Here is a 26,930-nt window from a genome sequence, read left to right as displayed (position 1 = left end):
TACAAGCAGAGATGGACAACGAAGAAGAAAACATTATATTAATGGGAGACCTAAATGGTAGGGTGGGAAGAGACAATAAAGGGATTGAACGATACTTAGGGCAACATGGAGAAGAAATGAAAAATGATAACGGAAACAGAATCATAGATCTATGTATAGCAAATGATATGGTTATAACGAATTCAAAATTTATGCACAAAGACATACACAAATATACTAGAGAAATCTCATCGAGAAAAGAAAAATCCATAATAGACTATTTCCTAATAAAAAGAAAAGACCTAAAGATGATAAAAGACGTAAAGGTAAAAAGAGAGGCTGAAATAAGCAGTGACCATTACTTGCTTATAATGGAACTAAGGGTGTACACACATAACACAACAGAAAAAAGAAAGAAGATAACTAAAGAAAAAATAAAAAGCTACAAATTAAGAGAAATAGATAGTAAAGAGGAATACCAGAAGAAGTTAACCAAACAGTTCGAGACTATAAAGGCAATTAACACAGGAATAGAAAATAAATGGAAGCAATTTAAGGAAATCATATTGAAAACAGCAAAAGAAGTATGCGGAACAACTAAAATCACAAACATATATTCGAAGAAAAGTAAATGGTGGACAGCGGAAATACAACGTAAAGTGAAAGAAAAGAAAAAAGTATGGAAAATGTATCTAAAAACCAAATCGGAGGACGATTTCGAAAAATATAAAATGGCCAGAAACGACATTAAACAAGAAATTAAAACGGCAAAAAAGAAGTCTTGGGAAGATTTTGGACACAAAATGAATGAAAACTATTTAGTAACCAAAAATTGTTCTATGGTACATTGAAACAGCTAAGACAAAAGAAAACACATAGATTAAGAAACATAAGAGATAAAGAAGGAAATATATTAACTACAGAAAGAGAAATAATGCAAAGATGGAAGCAGTACTTTGAAGAACTAACAGAATGGAAACAATATCAACATGAAAGAGAGGAAGACATGATCGAAAATACAGAGGAAATGCAGCAAATAACAAAAGAGGAAATTGCAGAAGCCATTGACAAATTAAAATTGGGAAAATCTCCAGGCCTAGATGAAATCACAGCTGAAATGTTAAAGTACATGAGTGAAAATTCAAAAGAAAAATTCCGAGAACTACTAAATGAAATAATCACAGCAAAGGAAATACCATCTGATTGGAAAACAGATATAATAGTACCACTGTTTAAGAAAGGAGACGCAAGAAATTGCGAAAATTATAGGGGTATTACATTGACAAGCGTTCCTGCCAAAATATTCAATAGAATAATTGAAAAAAGGCTAAGGGAAAAACTAGAAATAAAACTAGAAGAATCCCAGCATGGCTTCATAAAAGGAAGGAGTACCCAAGATCTGATATTCATATTGAGACAAATAGGAGAAAAACTATTGATGAAAGGCAAAGAGATACACATATGCTTTATTGATCTGAAAAAAGCTTTTGATAGAATAAGAAGGGAAGATATATGGAAATGTTTAAAGAAAAATGGAATAGAAAAGGATATGATAGAAATAATTAAAGCCTTATATAAAAATAATAAAATAAAAATAAGGACTCACAATCAAGAATCTGATGAATTCCAGGCAAAGATAGGACTAAAACAAGGCTGTGTACTAAGTCCATTACTTTTCTCAATGGTACTAGATGACGCAATAAAGCAATGCAAGGAGAAATCTAAAGACATGATATTGGGAAAATGGAAAATGAACAATGTACAAATACAAGAATTACTATTTGCAGATGATATGGTATTGTTAGCTGACACGGAAGAGAAACTGCAACAAATAATAAACACTTATATAAAAGAACTAAGAAAAATGAACATGGAAATAAACACAGATAAAAGTAAAACAATGGTTATGGCAACTACAAAAAAAGTGATAAAAATTAAGATAGAAGGACAAGTTTTGGAACAAGTAAACAGCTGCAACTACTTAGGTACAATTATTGAAGAAGATGGTAAAATAGACAAAGAAATAAACAATAAAATAGGAAAAGCAGGGACAATTTATAATACATCAAGAAATACGTTCTTTGGAAAGAAAGAGGTACCCAAAGAAGTCAAAACACAAGTGTACCAAAAAGTGGTTCGACCATCAATCGTCTATGGGAGTGAATCGTGGACGCTAACAAAGAACAACAAAAGAAAAATCAAAGCTACAGAGATGAGATTCTTGAGAAAAATAGAAGGGGTCACACGAAGAGACAAAATAAGAAACGACACAATAACTCAAGCTCTAAAGATAAAACCCATAGAGACAATTATAGGGGAACGACAGTTAGGATGGTTGGGCCACATCCACAGACTAAACGACACAAGAATAACGAAAAAAGTATATGAAGTCAGAGTACAAGGAAAAAATAAAGTAGGTCGCCCAAGAATGAGATGGGAAGAACAAGTTAGACAAGAAGCAGAGAAGAGAGGACTGCAATGGAGTATGGTAAAACAATTGGCTCAAAATAGAACAGCATGGAAAAGAAGTATCAAAGAAGCACCACAAGATTAAAACATATGGACAGAAAAATAGGTCAAATAAGTAATTTATATTTATTAAAATTGTATTGTTAAAATAAAAGTTTTGTATAATTATTAAAATGTATTGAAATGTAGATATTGAACTAGTTGTAAACAGCCCAACACCGAAAGGTACGAATGGGCTTAACTGATTAAATAAATAAAAATATCTAAGCATATATCTAAGTATATCTAATATATAGCGGGCAAAGCGGGCAATAGCGGGCAAGTATATCTAATATATATATCTAAGGCAAATATGAATTCGAAGCACATCAGAAGCCCGGTTAGCTTGGAAAATCGAGTTACCATTCCAAGCAACAACAAAAATGAAGTTGAAAACACAAATATACTTACAGACAAGCAGACCATCACAATTTTCAAATCTAAAGATCCTTTCCGTTCCCAAATTAATTTCATTAAGAAAGATACTTTGGAACCATAAAAAAATTTGGATCCTTTAACATCACCAAAAGTTAGACTAACCAATAACTCGAACAGTCGATATCTTCTAGCAAGATTAAGAGAACCGGATATCTTAAAAGCAATTAAGCTACATCTTACTTTTCTACACGACCAGCCTGCTACCAAGAGTTAAGGACTACGAAAAATTCTTCTAGAATTTAATGTTGCCCATGGAATTGGTCCAGCTGAGGTGGAAGCTGATCTTGCCGCTTTTAGGTCCTTTCTCATTTCAGAAAGAATTATACATTTACAAAAATCATGGACCGAAATTATTATTCCACTAGCTCTCCAAGTCGAAATTTTTAAAAAATACGACCTGTTCTGAGGAACTAGAAACCTCAAATCATTTCATAGTGATGACACCTTTAATATGGTTCTGATTAATATTCGTTCTATAAGAAATAAAACTGACGAATTATTTTTATTTCTAGAGGAATTAGGATGTCCCCCCATAATTGCGGTTACAGAGCACTGGCTTGAAGTCAACGAACCTTTTTTGTAGACAAATATACCACAATGGTTAGATATGATCGTCCAAGTTCAGCTCATGGGGGCGCCCTAATTCTTTCTACAAATAATGATTTTTCTCGGATAACAAAATATGACTTTCTGTTGAATAAAGCCTTTTTTGAGTTTCCTTAGTTTATAATAAAAATCTTAATCTTTACATTATTTGCACCTATAGATCACCTGAATCTCCCGTGGAACTATTTTTTCAGAATCTGCTAAATTTTAGGCGCACAGAGCAACAGTGCCTTAAGCCACAAATTAAGCATTTTAGATTAAATGAAGTAAAAGTCAGACTTACTCTCAATCTTTATTATAACTTCCGACGACCGGTTTCGCTCTTTAAAATTTGTAGAGCATCTTCAGGTCAAAGGTAACAAGTTACAAAATGATTCGGATACAAGGTGCTATCAACTCAGTTTTCATTATCATGATGTTTCTTTTAAAGTTATGTTAACGGGATATGGTGGAATAGACGGACGATGCAGCAAAGGTAAACAAATCTATGGGACTTAGGAGTTCTTGAGGGTGATGAGATAGTTGGTGTAAGTTAACCAGCAAATCTATGTCTGTTATTATGTTTGTGTAAATCAAATTAGTGAATGACTTATTTACAATTTTAATGTGTGTTGATTTTAAAGATTTTGTTTTTATTTTATTTAATTTTATTTATATTTATATATATATATATATATTAAAGAATTCTATTTATTATTAATGTAAGATTGACAACGTATGGATCGTAAATGTATTGAGTAATTATTGTGTATGTTAGAACTTGATTGTGCAGTTGCAAACTGATTATTTAAGGTCAATACCTGATCTGTGACGTGTACTGCTCCTGTGGGACTATTGTTCTAAAAAGAGTAGGGTGATCGAAAGCTTTTTAATTGTAGTTAAAATGCCATATCGGCAGTCATATAATAAATAGCAATACAAAGTAAAAAGGTGGATTTAAATTAAAACAGCAATGTAGGTAAACAAAACATTACAAATTTAAGGGTGGAGAATTGGAATAGAAAAGAAAGAATTAAGAGGAGAATTAAGAAAGAATTTAAGAAATTAAGAATCAATGTAGTAAAATAATCAAATGTAGTGCTCCAGACCTAACCAATCCCTCTTTGGTCTAGCTCTATTTGCTAGTTATGTAAATTCACCTCACATAGAAACACACAGGACAAAGTACGATACAACAAAAAGAGGGATTGGTTAGGTCTGGAGCACTACATTTGATTATTTTACTACATTGATTCTTAATTTCTTAAATTCTTTCTTAATTCTCTTCTTAATTCTTTCTTTTCTATTCCAATTCTCCACCCTTAAATTTGTAATGTTTTGTTTACCTACATTGCTGTTTTAATTTAAATCCACCTTTTTACTTTGTATTGCTATTTATTATATGACTGCCGATATGGCATTTTAACTACAATTAAAAAGCTTTCGATCACCCTACTCTTTTTAGAACAATAGTCCCACACGAGCAGTACACGTCACAGATCAGGTATTGACCTTAAATAATCAGTTTGCAACTGCACAATCAAGTTCTAACATACACAATAATTACTCAATACATTTACGATCCATACGTTGTCAATCTTACATTAATAATAAATAGAATTCTTTAATATATATATATATATATAAATATAAATAAAATTAAATAAAATAAAAACAAAATGTTTAAAATCAACACACATTAAAATTGTAAATAAGTCATTCACTAATTTGATTTACAGAAACATAATAACAGACATAGATTTGCTGGTTAACTTACACCAACTATCTCATCACCCTCAAGAACTCCTAAGTCCCATAGATTTGTTTACCTTTGCTGCATCGTCCGTCTATTCCACCATATCCCGTTAACATAACTTTAAAAGAAACAGCATGATAATGAAAACTGAGTTGATAGCACCTTGTATCCGAATCATTTTGTAACTTGTTACCTTTGACCTGAAGATGCTCTACAAATTTTAAAGAGCGAAACCGGTCGTCAGAAGTTATAATAAAGATTGAGAGTAAGTCTGACTTTTACTTCATTTAAAATGAACTCTCACATGCAACCCATTCAAGATTTTTAGATTAATATATCAATAAAAGCAGCAACATTAAATCTTTGGATTAACAAGGGTAAACACAAGCTACTTCTCTATTTGGCTAAATGGCGCTACATATTTGTAGAGCCATCCCATAAGCTTAATGGAATTCTGAATTCAAAGATTGCATTTATCTCAAAACTTTGTTTTTGGGGTTAGGCCACTGTAAAGGTTGTAGCAAAAATGTAAAATCGGGTGTGTGTTGTGCTAAATGTAATTCAGTTTATCACTCCAGTTGTGCAGAGAGAACAAAAACGTGCTGCAGTGAAAATATTAAAGAAAAATTTTCATGCTGAAAAAGGTGATGTCAACCTAACCTCAACTTCAATAGAAGAATATTCTTTAAAAGAAGAAAATAAATTATTAAGAGCAACAATACAAAATAAAACATTATACTAGGAGACAAGGAAGTCTTAATAACACTTTTGAATGAGAAAATAGTATCTCTAGAAGAAAAAATGTATCAGTTACAAAAAGTAAAACAGATGGACAAAAGACAGCCCAGGGGTAATAAAAACAATAGTCTTGTTGTACCACAGCAATCTACCTTGATTTTAACAAAACAACAAGAGGTCTCAGCATACAAAGTTGGACAACTTCAAGGAAACTCGACGAAAATTAATGAGAGTGTCATACAAGGTCAGTCAAAAATAAATGTTGTTACTTAAATAAATTGTTGTCAAAGTTGTTACTTTAGAAATTATGAAGACACAAACTCAGCTAATAATGAATGATGTGTTAAACCTTAATAACGACGAGACAATAAAACCTGATGATTCAAGAATAAGTCTTCACATGAAAATCTTGTAAAACAGACTCAAATTAATAATACAACGGATCAAAATGCTCCATCATCGTCAAGTAAAAATCAACATAAGGATGGTTGGGAAACTCAAAGAAAAAGGGTTTCTTAAAAAATAAACGACCAGCACCCATTCAAGACAAAAGAGATGGAACTTCCAATCTTAAAATTGCCCCCAGTGTGTCTAGTTATAGATGGATTTTCTTGTCGGGTCTCACTGAGGAGTCAACAGTAAAGGATGTGCAATCATACATGCAAGAAAATGGGGTTCAAAACAGTGTCATAGAAAAGTTGCGCACAAAAAGAAAGTTCATTAGGTCTTTTAAAATTGGAGTAACACAAGAGAGCGTGCCCACAGTCCTAACTCCTGATTTTTGGCCAGTCGGTCTTTATAATGAACTATTTTAAATAGGAAATAAGCCACAATTTTACCAAAAAAATGAATTTATTAACGTCTCGACGCCCAATTCGGGTGTCGTTTTCAAAATACAAAATAATACTAAATAAACAAAAATGTTGCTTAGTAAAAAATTCTTCTAATAATTTATTTTATCTGACTCATTTATATAGGCAATTCAGGCATGTATTGTACATTTTAAAGTAGAAGATTTAAAAATGATATTGCCAATATTGATTAGTTGCGTTCCTGGGACGACTTTACTAAAAGATAGTTCATTCGATTACATGAAATCAACCCCAACTCAAGAATATCCGCCACAAAAAATCATAGCATGTGATCTGTCTTTAAAACGACAACAAATGCAACGATGGCAGTAAAATTCTTGCGCTAGAGATTCCATAGTAAATCACGAGGAAAAACCAAGAAAAAACCTCGTGATACTATCCCGACATCGTACGTATTTGGGCTTACATTTAGTTTACTCTCAAAACTAATACCAAATTCTGACTTTAATGTATGTATGCTATTTTAAATTATAAATAATATTAATAATACATAGATATTATATAAATAAAACTAAAATATAAAATATGTACTAACTCGATATGTTAATGATTTACTAATCGTGGTATTTTCTTTCTATTGACTTCCTCTTTTAGTATGGGTAACCACATCCTACTGCATTCTACCGAGGAATTTGCGACAAAATTGTTTTCATTTAGCATAATAATTAGAGCTGCTTCTTTGATTTTTCTCTTTTTACTATCTGTTTCTTTCAGGACTATACTTAATTCTCTCCACTGAACTCTATGTTCATTATCACTCATTATTATACATTATTATTATTTAAAATGTATAATACATGCCTGAGTTGCCTATATAAATTAGTCAGATAAAATAAATTATTAGAAGAATTTTTTACTAAGCAACAACATTTTTGTTTACTTAGTATTATTTTGTATTTTGACAACGACACCCGACTGGGCGTCGAAACGTTAATAAATTCATTTTTTTGGTAAAATTGTGGCTTATTTCCCATTTAAAATAGTTCATTATAAAAATGCCACAAGGAAATAGCTTCAGAACAACGTCGGTCTTTATGTTAGTTAATTTTTAAACCTGAAGAATCTAGCACCTCAATAGATAGGTTAAATAATCAACTTGAAGACAATGCTTCTGACCAGGTGTGTATAGTGCACCAAAACCTTCAATCGATAGGAACAAGTCATGATGCTCTTCAAGAATTTGTAAACGAGGAAAAAAATGTTCTTGCTATGTGTGTGAGCGAACATTGGAAAACCATCGATCAATAATTGTCCTCATATAATTTGGTGGGATATTCACTGGCATCAGCATTTTGCAGGCAAAATGGATATGGAGGCACAGCTATTTATTTAAGGAATGGTATAGAGTACGTACATAGAAGTGACATAATCATATTTGGCGATGAAAAATGTTTTGAGTGTTCTGCCGTAGAACTCTCACTTTATAAAAAAAGATCATAATCATATGTATATACAGAACAAGCACAAAACCTGTTCATGACTTTTTAGTAAAACTTGATTCGGTTCTAAATATACTACTGAATGAGCACTGCACATGTTTTATTGCTGGAGATTTTAATTAAGATATAATGAATGTCAAGGACATTAATGCTAAAGATTTTAGTGAATTGTTGCAATCTTTTAATTTTGCTCCTTTTATTTTAGAATATACACGGGTAAGTAGGACTTCTCAAAGTTGTATTGACAATATTTACACTAATATAAATATTTTTAATGCAGAGGTGGTAGCCACTCATATGTCTGACCATACTGCCCAGAAGGTGTCCTTTACTTTGAAAATAAGTGGAAAACTAAAAAAAGTTCAAAAAAGAATTTTTTCAGTTACAAATTAAAATAACTTCAAGTCTGTGCTTTTTAGTCAAAAATGGGACTTAGTGTTTTTTTACCCCGGAATCTCTGGTAAATGAGCAATGGGATGCTTTTGTCGGCATTGTTGGGTCTACCTTTGATTATTGCTTTCCCATAGTCTCAGTTCAGCAAAAATGTACGGCAAAAAAATACTAAAACCTAACCAGCAGGTTGCTGCATGTAAGAATGAGCTAGACATCGTTCTAGTGCTTAGTAGGTCTGACAGGGTCTATAGTGAGGCGTACAAAACAAAGAAGAAGGAATATAATCGTCCCCTGAGCGATGCAAGAAGTACTCATTATGAAGAACGTATAAATAACAGTGAAAGCAAATCAAAATGTGTTTGGCAGATTGTTAGGGAAATTGATGGTACAGTTACAGAATATGTCGATCAAACTTCGAATATTAGTGGTAAGCCTGAGGATATTTGTAATAACTTTAACAAATTTGTACTTCATGCAGGTCCTAATTTAATAAAATTCAACCTCAAGCCACTTTTGCATGCAGTATTCCATATAACATCAAATCTTTTTTTCTTATACCAGTAACTATTTCTGCAATTCTTAATATCATATCAAAGCTAAAAAATAAAAAAAAGTGCAGGTTATGATGGGATCTCAGCGAATCTGTTGAAACATTGTGCAGAAGAGATTGCAGAACCATTGTGCCACATTATTAATAACTCTTTTAAGTATGGTATTTTCCCTAACCAATTAAAGTTAGCCCTAGTGAAACCTTTACATAAAAAGGAAGATAAAGCCAAATTGGAAAATTATAGACTCATCAGTTTACTACCTACAGTTTCAAAAATTTTCGAAATCGCAATGTGCACAAGACTTATAACGTTTTTCAATAATGACCACCTAATTGCTGAGTCACAACATGGGTATCTCAAGGGAAGGTCTGTTGAAACAGCTACATACGAATTCGTGGATAAGATTTTGAATGGATGGGAGAACGGGGAGATTTCCTTGGGGATGTTCCTGGACTTAACAAAATCTTTTGACAGCATAGATCATCATATTTTGATTGACAAACTAGAAAGATAAGGATTTCGTGGCCCTGCTCGGGACTGGATAAGAGATTACCTCACCGACAGACGACAAAAAGTTATTATAACTCGAGAAGAACAACAGTTTTCTTCAGAAGAAGGGAATTTACAACTTGGTATCGCTCAAGGCAGTGTCATGGGACCACTTCTTTTTGTTTTCTACATTAACAATCTTGTAGGTCTGGATCCCGCGTATGAAAAAAAGTTGATTAATAGCAAGCTGAAAATTTGTTAATAGCTTAAGGGTGTTTAGTTGGATAAACTTTGATATATGGGAACACTGGAACAGGGGCAGTTTTAATTGTGGAACATGTTAAAAATTTGGAACGGACAGGCCACGAAAACGGCACATTTATTTTGTCCGACAGAATAGGCTTAAACTCTCCGAGCAGAGATTAAACTCTCATGCAAAAATCACACTGCTATTTTTCACCTGTCATAATTCTTGTCATTTGACATATTCTACATGTTCTACTCATTAAAACGCCTATTTGGTGATAAATAGCAATCTGATTTTTGCATGAGAGTTTAATCTCTGTTCGGAGAGCTTAAGTCTGTTCTGTCGGACAAAATACATGTGCCGTTTTCGTGGTCTGACCATTCCAAATTTTAACCTGTTCCACAATTAAAACTTCCCCTGTTCCAGTGTTCCCATATATCAAAGTTTGTCTGACTAGACACCTTTAAGCTATTAACAAATTTTCAGCTTGCTATTAATCAACTTTTTTTTCATACGCGGGATCCAGACCTATTGGTAGTGAAATACTGAGCAGTGAGTCTCACCTTGTAAGTTTTGCAGATCATGCAAACTTATTAACATTAGCATCAACGTTTGAGGATCTTCTGAGTATTTCTTAAGATCACTTAAAAACAGCTCAGAATTGGTTCATAAAAAATAAATTGGTTTTAAATACCGAGAGGACTAATTGTGTTTGTTTTCACACAAAGCAAAATAATGAGATAATTCCAGAGGAGATTGAGTTGGATGATCAAACTGTTGTATTATCAACAAATACAAAATTCTTGGGTATTTACATAGATCAACATCTGAATTGGTCAGAGCATCTGTGTGTTGTTCGCAAAAGAATCAACACAGCATGTTATTCATTACGAGTATTGTCTAAGTATTTGAATTTACAACACCTTAAGACAGTTTACTTTGCGAACATCTACTGAGTGCTCAGATATGGTATTATTTTCTGGGGCGGAGGAACTGATGTTGATAGAGTTTTCATTGCTCAAAAGAGAGCAATAAGAACAATGCTCAAGATAAAAGCTCGAAGGAGCTGTAGGGGAAAATTTAAGGAGTTAGGATTATTAGCGGTGACAGGGTTTAAATATATGAGTGTTTACTGTTCTTGTTCAAGAATAGGGATATGTTTACACATTCTGAGCCAAAACACATCATACCCACTAGGTATGTGGGGCTCAATTTCCCTATACATAGGCTAGTCGCAACAGAGAGAGGACCTACATATTCGTGTATAAATTTTTTTAACAAATTACCTGTTAGACAAAAAAATGCAACAGAATTTTAATATATTTAGAACTGAAAAAAAAAGCATTTTTTGGATTTAGAACCGTATTCTGTGTATGGGTTTTTAAATCACACATTTTAACTTTTAACTTATAGTAGTTGTAATTGTAATTTTGTATGTATATTATACACTTATTATTCAATTGTGGCAATTTGCTATAAGTGTGTTGTTTACAATTTTTTAATAAAAGATATTTTGAATTGAATTGAATTGAGCCTCGATAATAATGTAGTATCTCATTCTGCGTTAAAATTTTTTAAATATACTTATTGGTTCTCTCAGGATTCGAAAAAAAGTAATGCATTTTAAAAGAATTGGCCCGAAATTTTACGTTTACGCTCTTAATTCATTATTTAAGTGCAATAAATGCATAAGTTAATATTTATAATTATATTAAATTATTATACTTTTTTGCAGAATAAATTTTTTCTAATATTAACTGTCAACATAAACTTCAAAACCATAAGCAAAATCTTAAAAATATACATAATGAATAATAAATTCCCTTCTTACTGATATTAATTATCGATTACAATCCAATTACTTCTTTACCTTATAAATATTACATGATAAGAATTAACTAATAAGTTTGAAACAATTATTTATTATTTGCTTTCCTGCTATCCTCTTTAAATATCCGGCAGAAACAGGAACACTAGTCATCCGTTAGATGGCGATACTAGCCATACCAGCGAAACTAACAGAGGATAGGCAACACTTTCTTCTTTCCAGCGTTTCCGGCGAAATTTATACTAGTAATCCGTTAGGTAGGTGGCGATACCAGCGAAGCTCGGAGCGTATAGGGTAACCTATCTAAAACTCATAAAATCAGCTAAAAAAGCCTACTATCAGAATTGTCTGGGAGGCTCTAAAAGTGTTGCAAAAGAAACTTGGTCCATAATAAACGGTCTTCGAAATAAAACTTACGCAGCTCAAATATTTGCCCTTCCAAACCCCAAAAATCTAAGCTAATACTTCGTTAATGTGAGTAAAAATATAACATCTACTATTTTGTCGCAAAAATATCCCATTTCCCATCTCCCTAATTCAGAAATGGTCTCAAATTCATTCTTTATAAGACCAGTCGATAAAGCTGAACTGATCCAAACGATCAATAGGACCAAAAGCAAATCATCCTGTAATACTGATTGACTATCTATAAAAATCTTCTCAAATCTCACAGAAAATTTGTTGGAAATCCTCATCACACCAATTAATGATTCCTTGGAAAAAGGTAAATTCCTAGAGTGCCTAAAGATAGCCATTATTATTTCTCTCCATAAGAGTGGTCAAAATCTAATGATTGCAACTATAGACCTATTGCCTTACTACCAGTACTCTCCAAAATTATTGAGAGACTCATAAAAACCCGACTTATGTCCTTTCTCATTGATAACAACATCTTATCCCAAAATAAGTTCGGCTTTTTAACTAAGAAATCTACCACTGATGCCATGTTTTCTCTGCTTCATGTGGTTTACCAAGCACTAAACAATAATATTTATACTGCCACTGTTTTCTGTGACTATGCCAAGGTTTTTGATTGTGTAAATCACGACATTTTGATTAAAAAATTAAATGTCTATGGAATTCTAAGTATTTCTTTGAATTGGTTCCAATCTTACTTGAATAATAAAAAACAATTAGTTAGAGCAAATGATACTGACTCTAGTCTCAAAAACATTGTATGTGGAGTATCACAAGGTTCAGTATTGGGTCTTCCACTCTTCCTTATCTTCAAAAATGACACACCTAATTTAAAAATCGATGGGAAAATTTTTCTTTTTGCTGATGATCCCAGGAACACTTGGAGCAACTCAACTATTGCAACTTTTCATGCAACTATAACTTCTGATTTAAGCAATATTTTAAAACAGCGTATTTTAAACTTAATAAAATCCAGATTATGCGATGGGATTCTTGGGTGGGGTGGGGCGTACATCAATCATTTGGAACAACTAAATGTCGTCCAAAGAAAAATTTTAAAATCAATTTATCGTAAAACCAAGCTTTACGCCTCTGAATTATTATATGAGGAAACAAATATGTTTGATATTAGGCAGCTTTATTTTAAAGCGGTTACGGTACACTATAAACATAAACAAACACTACAGTTTCCCTTGCATGAATACGCCACCAGACACAGGAATAAATCAATACCCCCGAAAAGTGAAAAAACAATTGGACAGCGTTGTTTCACTTATCTAGGACCTAGATCTTTTAATGTTTTACCCCCTGATATTCAGAATGTTAAGAATACGAAACAGTTTAAAATTAAATTAAAGAAATATATTACAGATACGCCTCTTAAAATAGTTCATGATTTAATTAACATTAAACAATACTGGTATTATACCTCAAGAGTGGCTGCTGTCTACATTCGTTACACTGCCAAAGAAATCCAATGCAAAAGAATGTTTAGAACATCGAACAATATCTTTAATGAGCCATCTACTAAAGATATTTCTAAAAATCATCCATAACCGAGTTTATCAAAAGTTGGAGTCAGATATTAGTAATACACAGATGGGGTTCAGAAAAGGACTAGGTACTCGAGAAGCTCTCTTCGGTTTGAATGTTCTTACACAAAGATGCCTAGACGTTAATCAAGAAGTACATGCATGTTTTATCGATTTTGAAAAAGCGTTTGACAGAGTACGCCACGATAGGCTAAGAGACATTCTTGAAAGGAAAGACATAGATAATAAAGATCTGCGAATAATTCTCAACTTATATTGGAATCAGAAAGCTAACATCAAAATAGAAAACGAGATATCAAAAGCAATATAAATACGTAGAGGAGTAAGACAGGGATGCATTTTGTCACCACTGCTATTTAATGTATATAGTGAAAGCATCTGTCAGGAAGCCCTTTTGCAAGCAAATGAAGGAATCGAAATCAATGGAGAGGTTGTAAATAATATTCGATACGCAGACGACACTGTACTAGTTGCAAGAACAGTAGAAGAATTACAACGATTACTTACAAACATAAATATTGCTTGCAACAATTATGGCATAAACAATAATATCAAAAAAACCAAGTATATGGTCTTCAGTAAAATCATGACACAACCAGCACATATTAGTATAAACGGCATTCAAATTGAAAAAGTATCAAGTTATAAATACTTGGAAACTTTAATAAACGAAACTGGAGACCAAAACAATGAAATAAAAAGACGTATCGAAATTGCCAGGGCCACCTTCATAAAGATGAGAAAATTCTTCTGCAACAGAGATATAAGCATCCCTCTAGGATTAAGAATGCTAAGTGGCTACGTATTTAACACGCTATTATACGGTGTAGAGACCTGGACTCTCAAACAGAACAACATAAAAAATATTGAAAGTTTCGAGATGTGGTGCTACCGTCGAATGCTGAAGATAAGTTGGGTTGAAAGAATCACAAATCTTGAAGTAATACAAAGGATAGGAAGAGACCCAGAAATTTTATTAACGATAAAACGAAGAAAACTCGAGTATTTGGGTCACCTGATGAGAGGTCATAAATACGCATTACTTCAAAATATAATGCAAGGAAAAATAGAAGGAAAACGGAATCCAGGCCGTAGAAGAATGTCGTGGATGCGGAATTTGAGAGAGTGGTTTGGCTGCACCACTAATGAACATTTTAGGTCAGCTGTAAACAAAGTCAGGGTAGCCTTGATGATTTCCAATCTCCGATAGGAGTGGCACAAGAAGAAGAAGACAATAAAATAAGTGTTTGCATATTAGACTCATAAATGTTTTAATTGTGTTTTTTTGAAGTTATACTTCTTTAGGCGCGGTTGAGAGTGCATTTTTATTATTCTCCGCGCATGCGCACACAGACAGTATGGCGTTAGTTGCTAAATCTTTCAAGTTACCTATGTATAAATATATCAGTGCAAACAATAGGTGTGAAAAGAATATATTAGTGTTTTTAGTAAATATAATATTTATTACAATTTTTGTGTCTCTGGATTTGTCTTCCTCGGGAGTAAGATAAGTATTATTAAAACTTTTATATTTATTATACTTCACTTCCTCTGTTTGTTACCGTGAATTGCCAGTATGTCCTAGACTACAAAAACAAAGAGGTCGTAGCGTTATTGGTATAGCATTCGGCTACGGATCGAAAGGCCTTGGGTTCAAATCCTGACCATTCCTATTTATTTTTTTTATTCTGGGAAAGTGGTAAGCATTAAAATTAGTTTAATATTTAAACAAAATAAAAATGAACTGTTTAAATTATATTTATTTCGTTGAAATCATATAATAGAAGTATAACTTCTTACGTGCGTAGAAAGTACACACACATTCTGTTTTCTCATTTGTTGCTATGTTATTTTTTATAAACACATCGTAGGGATGATATATTTTTTCCAGATTTTGGAATTAAATTATTTTCTTTAATTATTTAATTAGTCAAAAAACAATGTAATGTTCTTTACTTTTTTTTTTGTTCTCTTAATATTAAGTAATATAAAATTGTATTGATTGTGAGAAGATAGTGTGTACTCAGGATATTTTTTACATTACAATAAACCAAATTAACCACTGCAAATTTTGATGTATTACCGTTGTATGTATTGTATCTTTTTTTTGAATAAACACTTATTTATTTATTTATTTATTTATTTATGTATTATTACCGATAAAATTATTAATTTTCGAGATATCTGAAGTTAAAAATGAAAGGGCACAATACATTAGTCAAAATAGCTGTGCCGTTTCATTTAAACTTCAAATATCTCGAAAAGTAATGATTTTAGCGTTACGAATGACGAGTATATTATTTACATAGAAAGTCCGCCAGTGGCGTAGAATTTGGGAAGGGTAAACTATTCACTGTCCCCTGATGTAGGTCTTTGGTAGTAACCAGAAACGTTTATTTATCAGAATTTAAACGTTTTTAGAACTACATCAAAAATTATACAAAAAATGTGAATGGGACATCAGTGATTCTGAGTTTGGGTTTAGGCAAGGTTTAGGAACAAGAGAAGCAATAGGAACAACACAGGTGTTGGTCCAAAATTGTTACGATCAGAGGAAGGGCGTGTATACGATATGCTGATGATGCTGTCTTAATTTGTGACAGCATAGCAGATCTTCAACAACTTGTCACTATAAGAATACAGTAAGCGAATGGGATTAGAGATTAATGCCAAAAAGATCAAATTCATGATCATCTCCAGAAACTTGGACGCATTTGAAAACTCCACCATAACATTGAATACTAAGTCCATTGGAAGAGCAAATTTAAATACCTGGGAACGTGGCTTTTTGAAGACTGGGCATCGGACAGGGAAGTAAAATGTCGTATTGAGGCTCGCATCCAAAGATAAGCTTTCGTAAAATTCAGGAAGGTACTTAGCTGTTCAGAATTCGATCTTGTGTGTGTGTGTGTGTGAAAAAATGGCTTGGATGCGAGTCCGTTAGCCACAAGAATTCGATCTTGCACTGAGACTAAGGTTTACTAAATGCTACGTGTGGTCGGTGCTGCTATATGACATAGTGGGCTGGACACTCAAAACGAGGGATATAAACAGATTAGAAGTCTTCTAAATGTGGCTTTATCGCCGTATCCTAAAGATACCATAGACAGCAGTCACAAATGTAGATGTCCTTAAAACAATCAACCAAGAGCGCCAACTTTTCGAAAACATCAAGAAAAGGAAAACGGCGTATTTGGATCACATCATGCAAAACAAAAAATACCAGTTCCTTCAACTTATAATCCAGGGTAAAATTGAACGCAAGAGAGGAATAGGACGCAAGAAAATGTCCTGGCTCCGAAAAATAAGGCAATGGACAAGGATTAACGACATACAATCTCTGATACACATTACAAGAAAGAGAGAACTAAAGAAAAATATGATCGCTAACATTCATTACTGAATTTGCATCTGAAGAAGAAGAAGATCAGAATTTAGTAGGATGTACAGTACTTACATTTTCTGTCAAGGATGACAAGGGTATGTCAAATAGTTTTAAAGCAGTGGGTAAACATATTTATAAAATTTTTTATTAAAACACCCTGTAACTCAGTAACGAACCACATTTAATTTGAGCGATTTGGGTTAAATCTTAATATTTTGAGATCTAGAATCTACAACTCAGAGATTGGACGTTCTTGAATATCCTAAAACTCAGATCTTCTGTCTTAAATGAATAATCCTCAGTTTCTGCTTTACTTACTTGATGTAAATCTGCTCTTCATTTCAGTTATTGCTGACATTTAAGTTTTTGTTATATTTGTTAAATACTTTTGTACTACACTAGTTATAATCTGTAATTTTTAACCCTCGTAAGGCGGTGCTTAGATTTTTACGTAAACAACGGTGTGGGGTGCATTTGCACCCTAACTGTATAACCCTTTTTTGTATGAGATCGTCGGGAAATTAATTTGAAAGATAATTAGGACTTATTTATTATAGTATGAAATGAAATTTTACAAAAAAGTACTCATTTATTATTTATTATATTATGAAATGACTTTATTTTTTATATATGACTTATTTATTATAGTATGAAACAAAATTTTACAAAAAGTCCTACCCTAACTTATTCATTTCATTTACAAAAAAAAATATTATCGTTGCGAGACAAATATGTACATTAGGGTGCATCGAAAAAGGCGAAAAAAAAATTTTTTTGTTGCGATCGAAAAGTAATACCTCACAAAAGTTGCCCAGTCAACTGTTAAGTATTTTGGTAAAATTTTTTTAAAATTGAAAAATATCTTCTGCCCCCCAAGACAATTAAAAACTTTGAAAAAATGTTAACAGACCAAAAAATTTTTATTTCGAAACGAAAATGTAATAGCTCAAAAAAGTTGCTTAACACACTATTTAGTATTTTTGTAAAATTGCGTTAAAATAAAAAAAATATTTTCTGCCCCCACGGCAACTAAAAATTAGAAAAAATACATTAATATGCGAATTTCTTTTGTAAGGGAAACTTATTAGAACTTGAATAAATAAATTTGGTTTAAATTGGAAAATATTTTCTGGTTTCACAAGGCAATTAAAAATTTTACTTAAGAAAAGTATACTAAAACATTCTTTTTATAACAAAATACCCTAACTTATCCGTCTCCCTGACGTCACCCAAGTTTTTTAATACTAAAATAAATATAAAGCAAAGTACAAAATTAGGTATATAAATATAACAAAAAAATATGGTAAAAGCATTATATTCGAAGATGTCTTCCGATTTAGCATTAAAGTGAGGCATAGTTTTTCTGGAATCAAGTCGAGTTTTTATTATAAATCCATCCCTCGAGTACGCTCCACAAACTGCTAGAGAAGCTTGTGTCACAAGCTTGACACATCTTTCTACACATTGTTTGTGGCAGTGATATTTCTCAATGTCAATGTTAAAAGGGTCTAAGATAGAATTCTTAATAAAATCTCGCAGATTGTCACTCGAAAATCTAGAGAATATCGGTGGTTCTGTAAGGTGATATTCTTGTTAGTTAATTAACTCAAAGTAGTCGTTTGAAACAAAATTTTTATAGGAGAAAGTTTGAAGACCCTCACGTTTTGTGATTTAGTCACTGGCAAACTTGTTTTGATGTCCAAGGGGTAAATCATTTGAATGTCGCAGACATACAAACCACTGAAGCAGTTTTTTTAAGTTGTTCTTCTAACAGCCGTATTAAATCACCCTTAACGCCAGGATTTACGACTGTTTCGTCACATGCAATAGCTGGATTTGATACTTTCTGATATACCAGGCAGCGGATACTCATATCCGAAATATTTGCACCCTAGCTCATGCATAAGTGTTATGTGTTCTTCCACGATCGATTGACCATAAAACTTGGTACTGATTTTTACTTGAGCTAAAGTTTTGTCTTTGCGTCGGTAACTTTCTTCTTTTACCGTTGTTATCTCTGATTAAATTTGTTTTTGTTTTCCCTATCAATCGAGCTTATTACCAGAGGCACTTTTTGAGATTTGCTATAAAAGACAAATCAGAGTGTCACATTTGCATGCTGCAAGATCAAAACATGTAGTTTTAGTTTTGTTCTTAAAGCATTGAATTTTATTTTTGTAAAATTCACTGTTTTGCCTGTTCTTAAATGGTTTAATAAGTTTCATATATTTGTCATGATAGGCTTTTAAAAGTTGAATAAATCTTGTATGTTAAATTATTGGAATTAAAGCCTTTTTCCATATTTCCTCCAATTTAATTGCAACCTGTTCGGAAATACCAGAAAATTCTGGCTCTTTCTTGCTGAGTTTTTATCCTCTTGCAACCACAAAATTTCATCGCTTGTTTGTATGTCGGTAAAACAATTTCAGGTATATTTGGTGGTTGCCCAAAAATTTGACGGTCCACAGCACATCTTGATTTTTATTCCCCATGGTCCTGGTTAGTTTATCTATTTTAAAAATCTTTAATTTGCAAACAACAATCATAACAAAGTAAGGCATCGCACCAAACATAAGTGAAAATTACACGCACGGACTCCCGAAGCGGAACATTTCAAAGGGGTTGGGGAGACTGAAGAAACAAATAAAACTTTAAATATCGTTTAAATTTGTAATTGACATATTAAGTTTTCTTTAATTGATCTTAAATAGAGTTAGCACATAATAAAGCAAATAAGCAAATAATATAAATTTAATTTTCCATAAAAAATCAGATATTTAATAAAATTCAAGGTCGTTGGGGAGGGGGGGGGGGGAGGCAGAAAATTCGCTTAGAAAAAAACTAAAAATACTAATGTGCTGAAAAATAACACTAGCAACTTTTTCACGCTATTAGATACAACATTTCCAACTTTTATTTTTTTGATGCACCCTAATTAGTCCGTTCTTTAACGGCAAAATATTATAAAACTTCTAAATTTTAAAGAACCGCTTGGATTGGCATGAAATTTGGCATACACATAGCTAACAAGTCAAAGAAAAAAAGTGATATTGTGACGATATGTGCTTTTGCCCTGAGGCTGGTTTTCACCCCCTCTTGGGGGTGAAAAAATATTTGTCCAAAGTAAGTCAGGAAATAGATAAACTCACTAATTTTAAGTAACTTTAGTTCTATAGAGTTTTTTTCACTAAGTCAATACTTTTCGAGTTATTTGCCAGTGAATATGTTCATTTTTTCAACAAAATACCACACTTTTAGACGGTTTTTTGCAAATAACTCAATTGGTAAGTATTTTGTCGAAAAAAATTCTTAGAAAAAATATAGCCTGTAAAAAATTTAAAAAATGGTGTATATATCACGTCTCTATAACTAATAGAAGCAGAGTTATAGCTAATCAAAAATAGGTTCATATTCGTCAAATTCCAAATGGAATACTTTAACGTGAAATAACCAAAAATGAAGCACATTTCGGGGAAAACTTATTACAACTTATTTAAAGTGTTTAAAAAAAGCTTCAGTTTTGTCTTATAAAACAAATTTCTAGCATCGAAAGTAATAGGTCTGGATCCCGCGTATGAAAAAAAAGTTGATTAATAGCAAGCTGAAAATTTGTTAATAGCTTAAGGGTGTCTAGTCGGACAAAATTTGATATATGGGAACACTGGAACAAGGGAAGTTTTAATTGTGGAACAGGTTAAAAATTTGGAACGGTCAGACCACGAAAACGGCACATGTATTTTTTCCGAGAGAACAGACTTAAACTCTCCGAGCAGAGATATGACTCTCATGCAAAAATCAGACTGCTATTTATCACCAAATGGGCGTTTTAATGAGTGGAACATGTAGAATATGTCAAATGACAGGAATTATGACAGGTGATAAATAGCAGTCTGATTTTTGCATGAGAGTTTAATCTCTGTTCGGAGAGTTTAAGTCTATTCTGTCGGACAAAATAAATGTGCCGTTTTCGTGTTCCCACAGTGTTCCCATATATCAAAGTTTATCCGACTAGAGACTCTTAAGCTATTAACAAATTTTCAGCTTGCTATTAATCAACTTTTTTTTCATACGCGGGATCCAGACCTATAAACAAGTTACGCTCAAAATAAAGTTAGTCCCTTTTTTTTGGTAAAAAAATCGGGAAAATCACCCACTAATTAGTATCTCAAATGAACTTAATTGTTACGACTTCACAAGTTTTTTTGACTATTCTTTTGAAAAAAGAATATTTTTCAAAATCAAAATTTTTAAAAATTTTACTTTAAAACCAAACTTTTTTAAAAATAAGCACTTTGAATCTATGAAACTTACAGATCATATAAACACAATATAAGTAAAATAATTTGTGGAGAGGTAATGATTAATTTCATTTAAGTTGCTAATTAGAGGTTGGTCTTCTCGATTTTTTTTTGCCAACACAAAAGGGACCAATTTTTTTTGAGCGTAACTTGCTTAAATTTAATGCAAGAGACTTTTTATAAAAACAGAAATAAAGCTTTTTCTAAACACTTTAAAAAAGTTATAATGGGTTTTCTACAAAAGTGCTTAATTTTTTGGATATTTCACGTCCAAATATTCTATTTGAAATTTGGGGAATATGAATGTATTTTTCATTGGCTGTAACTCTGGTTTTACAAGCTCCAGAGACCTAACGCGTACACCATTTTTTTTTTAATTTTTACAGGCTATATTTTTGCTAGGAACGTTTCTTCGACAAAATACTTACTTTTTGAGTTATTTGCGAAAAACCGTCAAAAAATGTGGTTATTTTGTTGAAAAATGAACATATTCACTAACAAATAACTGGAAAAGGCTCTAAGCTCTATAGAACAAAAGTTACTTAAAATTAGTCAGTTTACCCATTTCCTGACCTATTTTTTACATATATTTTTTCACCTTCAAGAGGGGGTGAAAGTCACCCCCAGGACAAAAGCACACATCGGCACAATATCACTTTTTTTCTTTGACATGTAAGCTATGCCTATGCCAAATTTCATGTCAATCCCAGCGGTTTTTTTAAATTTAGAGCAAAAACTGTCAAAGAATTTACTAAATGTACATGACATTTTTCAAAGAGTGACAACACAAAGTTTTTTCACATAATACAGTTATGCTGTGACTTTCGGCCTTTTTTCTCTGACATAAGTAACACCGGCCTTGCCCCTTAGCTCTGTTAGTTCCATGTGGAACATCAGAAACGTCCAATTCAGGATATGAAATTTTTATCATTTTCAATCTACATTCATTTTTCTAAAAAAAAAACACGCAACGCAAAGAGTTTTAAATACTGTAATGGGTGGAATGCGTTTAGAATTGAATTGAAAGCGAATAAAAAAATGGACAAATATCAAAAATATTGATTAAAAAAGATAGGTGAGAAAAACGAGGACTGGGGTGCAGCTGCACCCCGCACCGCCTTGCGAGGGTTAAACTCATTGTCATCAAAGTGTAGTTTTTAAAAACAATAACTATTTATTTATCTACTTACTTTGTTTGGTTTAATATTCTTTACTATACAAATAGCTTCAATGACGTAAACTACACCAGCTGGTGGTCTTTTCATCGATCTTACTTCAATAATGTCATTTTTATTTAAGGCTTTCAAACTGGCTTCAGCGGCTAATAAAGCTGGCAATGCTTCATCTGAAATAAAATCAAGAGCATTAGTTATGATTTATCAAATCTTTTAAAGAATTTAAAAATTGTAGGATAAACAAAATATTACTTTTATTATCGAAATATTATGAGTAGTCCATTAAAATGTTACATTTAGGTTGCATTTCTAAAAGGAGTCAATTTTATTTTTTTAATGTGTAGGGGGGTTAAGTTCAAGTTTTTGGGGTCGCTGCCCTTGTCCCCCGGCCGCCATATTGGAAAAAAGGTGTAAAGGGCTTCCGCGCTGTATCTTCTAAACTAGCAATCCTACAGAAAATTTTATTACACATAAAATATAGCAAATTAAATTTTCTACAATATTGTATCTATTACTTTTTATCGTCAAGTTGCCAACAAAAAAGTTATAAATAAAAATATGATAAAACTTTGTAAGAAGTTCCCTTTTGTAAGAGGTTATAACTTTTTTCCGTTCATTTCACAATAAACTGCTCGTCAAAAGTTAAAATATGGAAAATTCTGCTGAATTTTCATAGTAGATTTTTTCGTAAACAGATTAGCGGATTCCGCTAATTTTTTTAATATTATTTTAGATTTTTCTTTAGTATTTACACAGTTATGCAAAGGTTTACTCAAACTTTTTTTTGCACTTATATCGGGTGGAGGAAAAGAAATGTTTTTCTTATGTTAAGTTTGAGATGCCCTGTGGAGAAAACGAGGTACAATAAGAGTATGCATCGAAATGGTATTGTAGTCTTATGTTTTGTGAATATTTTGTTTTTTAAATGTCCCTGATATCTTTAGAAACAAAAAAAAATAGACGGTTTTGTAACTTAACATGTGTTTCAACCGAAACAAAAGTTTGAGACACCTTGTATTGAGAAAAGGGCACAAAGGTGAGTATACCTCGATATTATGTTGTCGTCTCATATTTTATGAATATTTTATGTTTTTAATTTCTCTGATATCTTTAATAACAAAGAAACTAGACGGTATTACTCTTTAATATGTGTTTTAACTGACGACTTGCGCCACATCACACATGTGAAACATAGAAAAACATATTAAAGAGTAATACCGTCTAGTTTCTTTGTTATTAAAGATATCAGAGAAATTAAAAAAACAAAATATTCACAAAATATGAGACTATAACATAATATGGAGGTATACTCACCTTTGTGCCTTTTTCTCCCTACAAGGTGTCTCAAACTTTTGTTTCGGTTAAAACACATGTTAAATTACAAAATCGTCTATTTTTTTTGTTTCTAAATATATCAGGGACATTCAAACGACAACATGTTCACAAAACATAAGACTACAATATATGCTTTTTATGTATACTCACATTTGTACCTCGTTCTCCCTGCAGAGGGTGTCTCAAACTTAACATAAGAGAAACATTTCTTTTCTTCCACCCGGTATAAGTACAAAACATAAGTTTGAGTAAATCTTTGCACAACTTTGTAAGTACTAAAGAAAAATCTAAAATAGAAAAAAATAGCGGAATCCGTTCATTGGCGAAAAAATCAACTATGAAAATCAGCATAATTTTATATATCCCTAACTTTTGACGAGCAGTTTAAAATAACATCATAGCGATTTTGTAGAGGATTTTTCAATGAACAATTTTCATTATAAAGTTATTTAATTTTATTTATTATCTAGGTTTTACAGCGCTCCAATCTTGCCCAGATTCTTGAATTCTCATAGGAATACAATAAAAAAAAATACTTTACTATCTATACAGAGAGCACGTAAAGGTTGGAATAAATTAATTTTCTCGATGTTGTTCTGAAGCTATTTTCTTGTGGCATTTTTACAATTTTAACTATTTAGAATGGGAAATAAGCCACAATATTATTAAAAAATGATTTTTTATTAACGTTTCGACGCCCAAATCGGGTGACGTTGTCAAAATACAAAATACTATTAATATAAACAAAAATGTTGTTGCTTAGTAAAAAAATTCTTCTAATAATTTATTTAATTTGACTCATTTATATCGGCAATTCAGATACACATGATACATTTTAAAGTAGAAGACTTTAAAATGATATTGCCAATATTTATGAGTTGCGTTCCTGGGACGACTTTACTGAAAGATAGTTCATTCGATTACATGAAATCAACCCCAACTCAAGAATATCCGTCACAAAAAAATCATAGCATGTGATCTGTCTTTAAAAAGACAACCACATGCAACGGTGACATTAAAATTCTCGCGTTAGAGATCTCATAGTAAATCACGAGGGAAAACCAGGAAAAACCTCGTGATACTATCCCGACATCGTAAGTATTTGGTCTTACATTTAATTTACTCTCAAAATTAATACCAAATTCTGACTTTACTATAATTTTGTTTAAATTATAAATAATATCAATAATACATGGGTATATAAGTAATACTAAAATATAAAATATGTACTAACTCGACTATTGACTTACTAATTGTGGTATTTTCTTTCTATTGACTTCCTCTTTCAGTATGGGTATCCACATCCTACTGCATTCCACCGAGGAATTTGCGACACAATTGGTTTCGTTTAGCATAATTAGAGCCGCTTCTTTGATTTTTCTCTTTTTACTATCTGTTTCTTTCAGGACTATACTTGAATCTCTCCACTGAACTCTATGTTCATTATCCCATGCGTGTTGACATATTTGAGATCTATCAAATTCTCTATTTTTAATATAAGATTGTTTTATATTTATGTTTACCAACTCATGAAAAAGAACAGTATAGGGTACTATGTAAACTTGAATTGGAAAAGACAAATCAAATTGAACAGAACATCAGTAAAAAGGAAATTAAAGCTTTAAAAACTTTAAAAAATGATGACTCCATAACGATCCTACCAGCGGATAAAGGAAATGCAACTGTAATAATGGATAAAATACAATACGAGGACAAAATTACAGATCTAATTACAAATGGACCTTATACCAAATTAACGAAGGATCCAACGAAAACACTGGAAAACAAAATCTATAGAACTTTATTCAAATTTAAAAATGATCTAACATACTATCAAAGAAAATTAATTACACCTCATTACAGTAAGTCACCACATTTTTATGGAGTACCGAAAATTCATAAAGCGAACATACCACTTAGACCCATTTGTAGTACCATCAATTCTCCTTGTAGTGAACTATCAAAATTTTTATTAAACATTATAAAACCATTTGCTAATAATGATGACACATTTATAAAAAATACAAAACATTTTGTAAACAAATTATCAACTATTGAGTTTAATCCACATAATATTTTAGTAAGTTTTGACATAAACAGTTTATTTACAAATGTGCCATTAGATAAAACTTTAAACATAATCAAAACGAAATTAGAGAATGATGATACATTGACAACTAGGACAAAACTAAATGTATCAACTATAATGGAGTTATTGACATTATGTACTAATAATACCTATTTTCAACTAAATAATGAATTTTATAAACAAAATTTTGGTCTAGCAATGGGCTCCTCTTTATCTCCATTATTGGCTAATATATTTATGGAGGATTTCGAAACTAATATCATTTCTAAACAAAATTTAAAACCCACTGTATGGTGGAGATATGCAGATGATGTGTTTTCAATATGGCCTCATAGATCAGAATTGTTGGATACATTCCTGAATATTATAAACGATCAAGAAGAGACAATAAAATTTACAATGGAAAAGGAATATAATAACACCCTGCCTTTCCTCGATGTTTTAGTCTTAAAGAATGATACTGGATATGAGACTCAAGTGTATAGAAAACCAACACATACCAACAGATATCTCAATTACAAATCAAATCACAACATCAACGTTAAAAAGGGAATCATAAAATCCTTATATGATAGAGCCAAAATTATTTGTTCTAACGAAAATTCATTTTTAGAAGAAAAACAATTCTTAACATCTGTTTTATTAAAAAATGATTATCCTTTATCGTTTATAAATAAGGAATTGTCAAGATTGGATCGAATGCAACAGAACAACATAGAACGGGATCCTACAACATTCACAAGAAATAATACGAGGAAAATATCAATACCATACATAAAAGGACTATCCGAGAAACTTAAAACAATAGGAAATAAATTCAACATTTCAACAACATTCAAAACAACCAACACATTG

At 31.9% G+C, this 26,930-nt stretch overlaps 1 protein-coding gene across 3 annotated transcripts in view; it reads right to left on the bottom strand.

The window, feature by feature from the left end:
- Positions 1–26,930, bottom strand: part of LOC114339168 (dynein axonemal heavy chain 1-like) — a 1,269,803-nt gene that overhangs the window by 1,056,067 nt on the left and 186,806 nt on the right. For all 3 annotated transcript variants that reach the window (XR_007700607.1, XR_007700606.1, XM_050661243.1), the window contains exon 9: positions 22,667–22,821. Coding sequence is in view for 1 of the 3 variants with exons in the window: in XM_050661243.1 (XP_050517200.1) it covers positions 22,667–22,821 (155 nt within the window). In the remaining 2 variants the exon portion in view is untranslated. The remainder of the gene's footprint in view (positions 1–22,666; positions 22,822–26,930) is intronic.

The sequence above is a fragment of the Diabrotica virgifera genome, chromosome 9 (genome assembly GCF_917563875.1).
Source record: "Diabrotica virgifera virgifera chromosome 9, PGI_DIABVI_V3a".
Taxonomy (NCBI): domain Eukaryota; kingdom Metazoa; phylum Arthropoda; class Insecta; order Coleoptera; family Chrysomelidae; genus Diabrotica; species Diabrotica virgifera.
The sequence above is the reverse complement of the archived record's forward strand: the minus strand, read 5'-3'. Positions and strand labels throughout refer to the sequence as shown.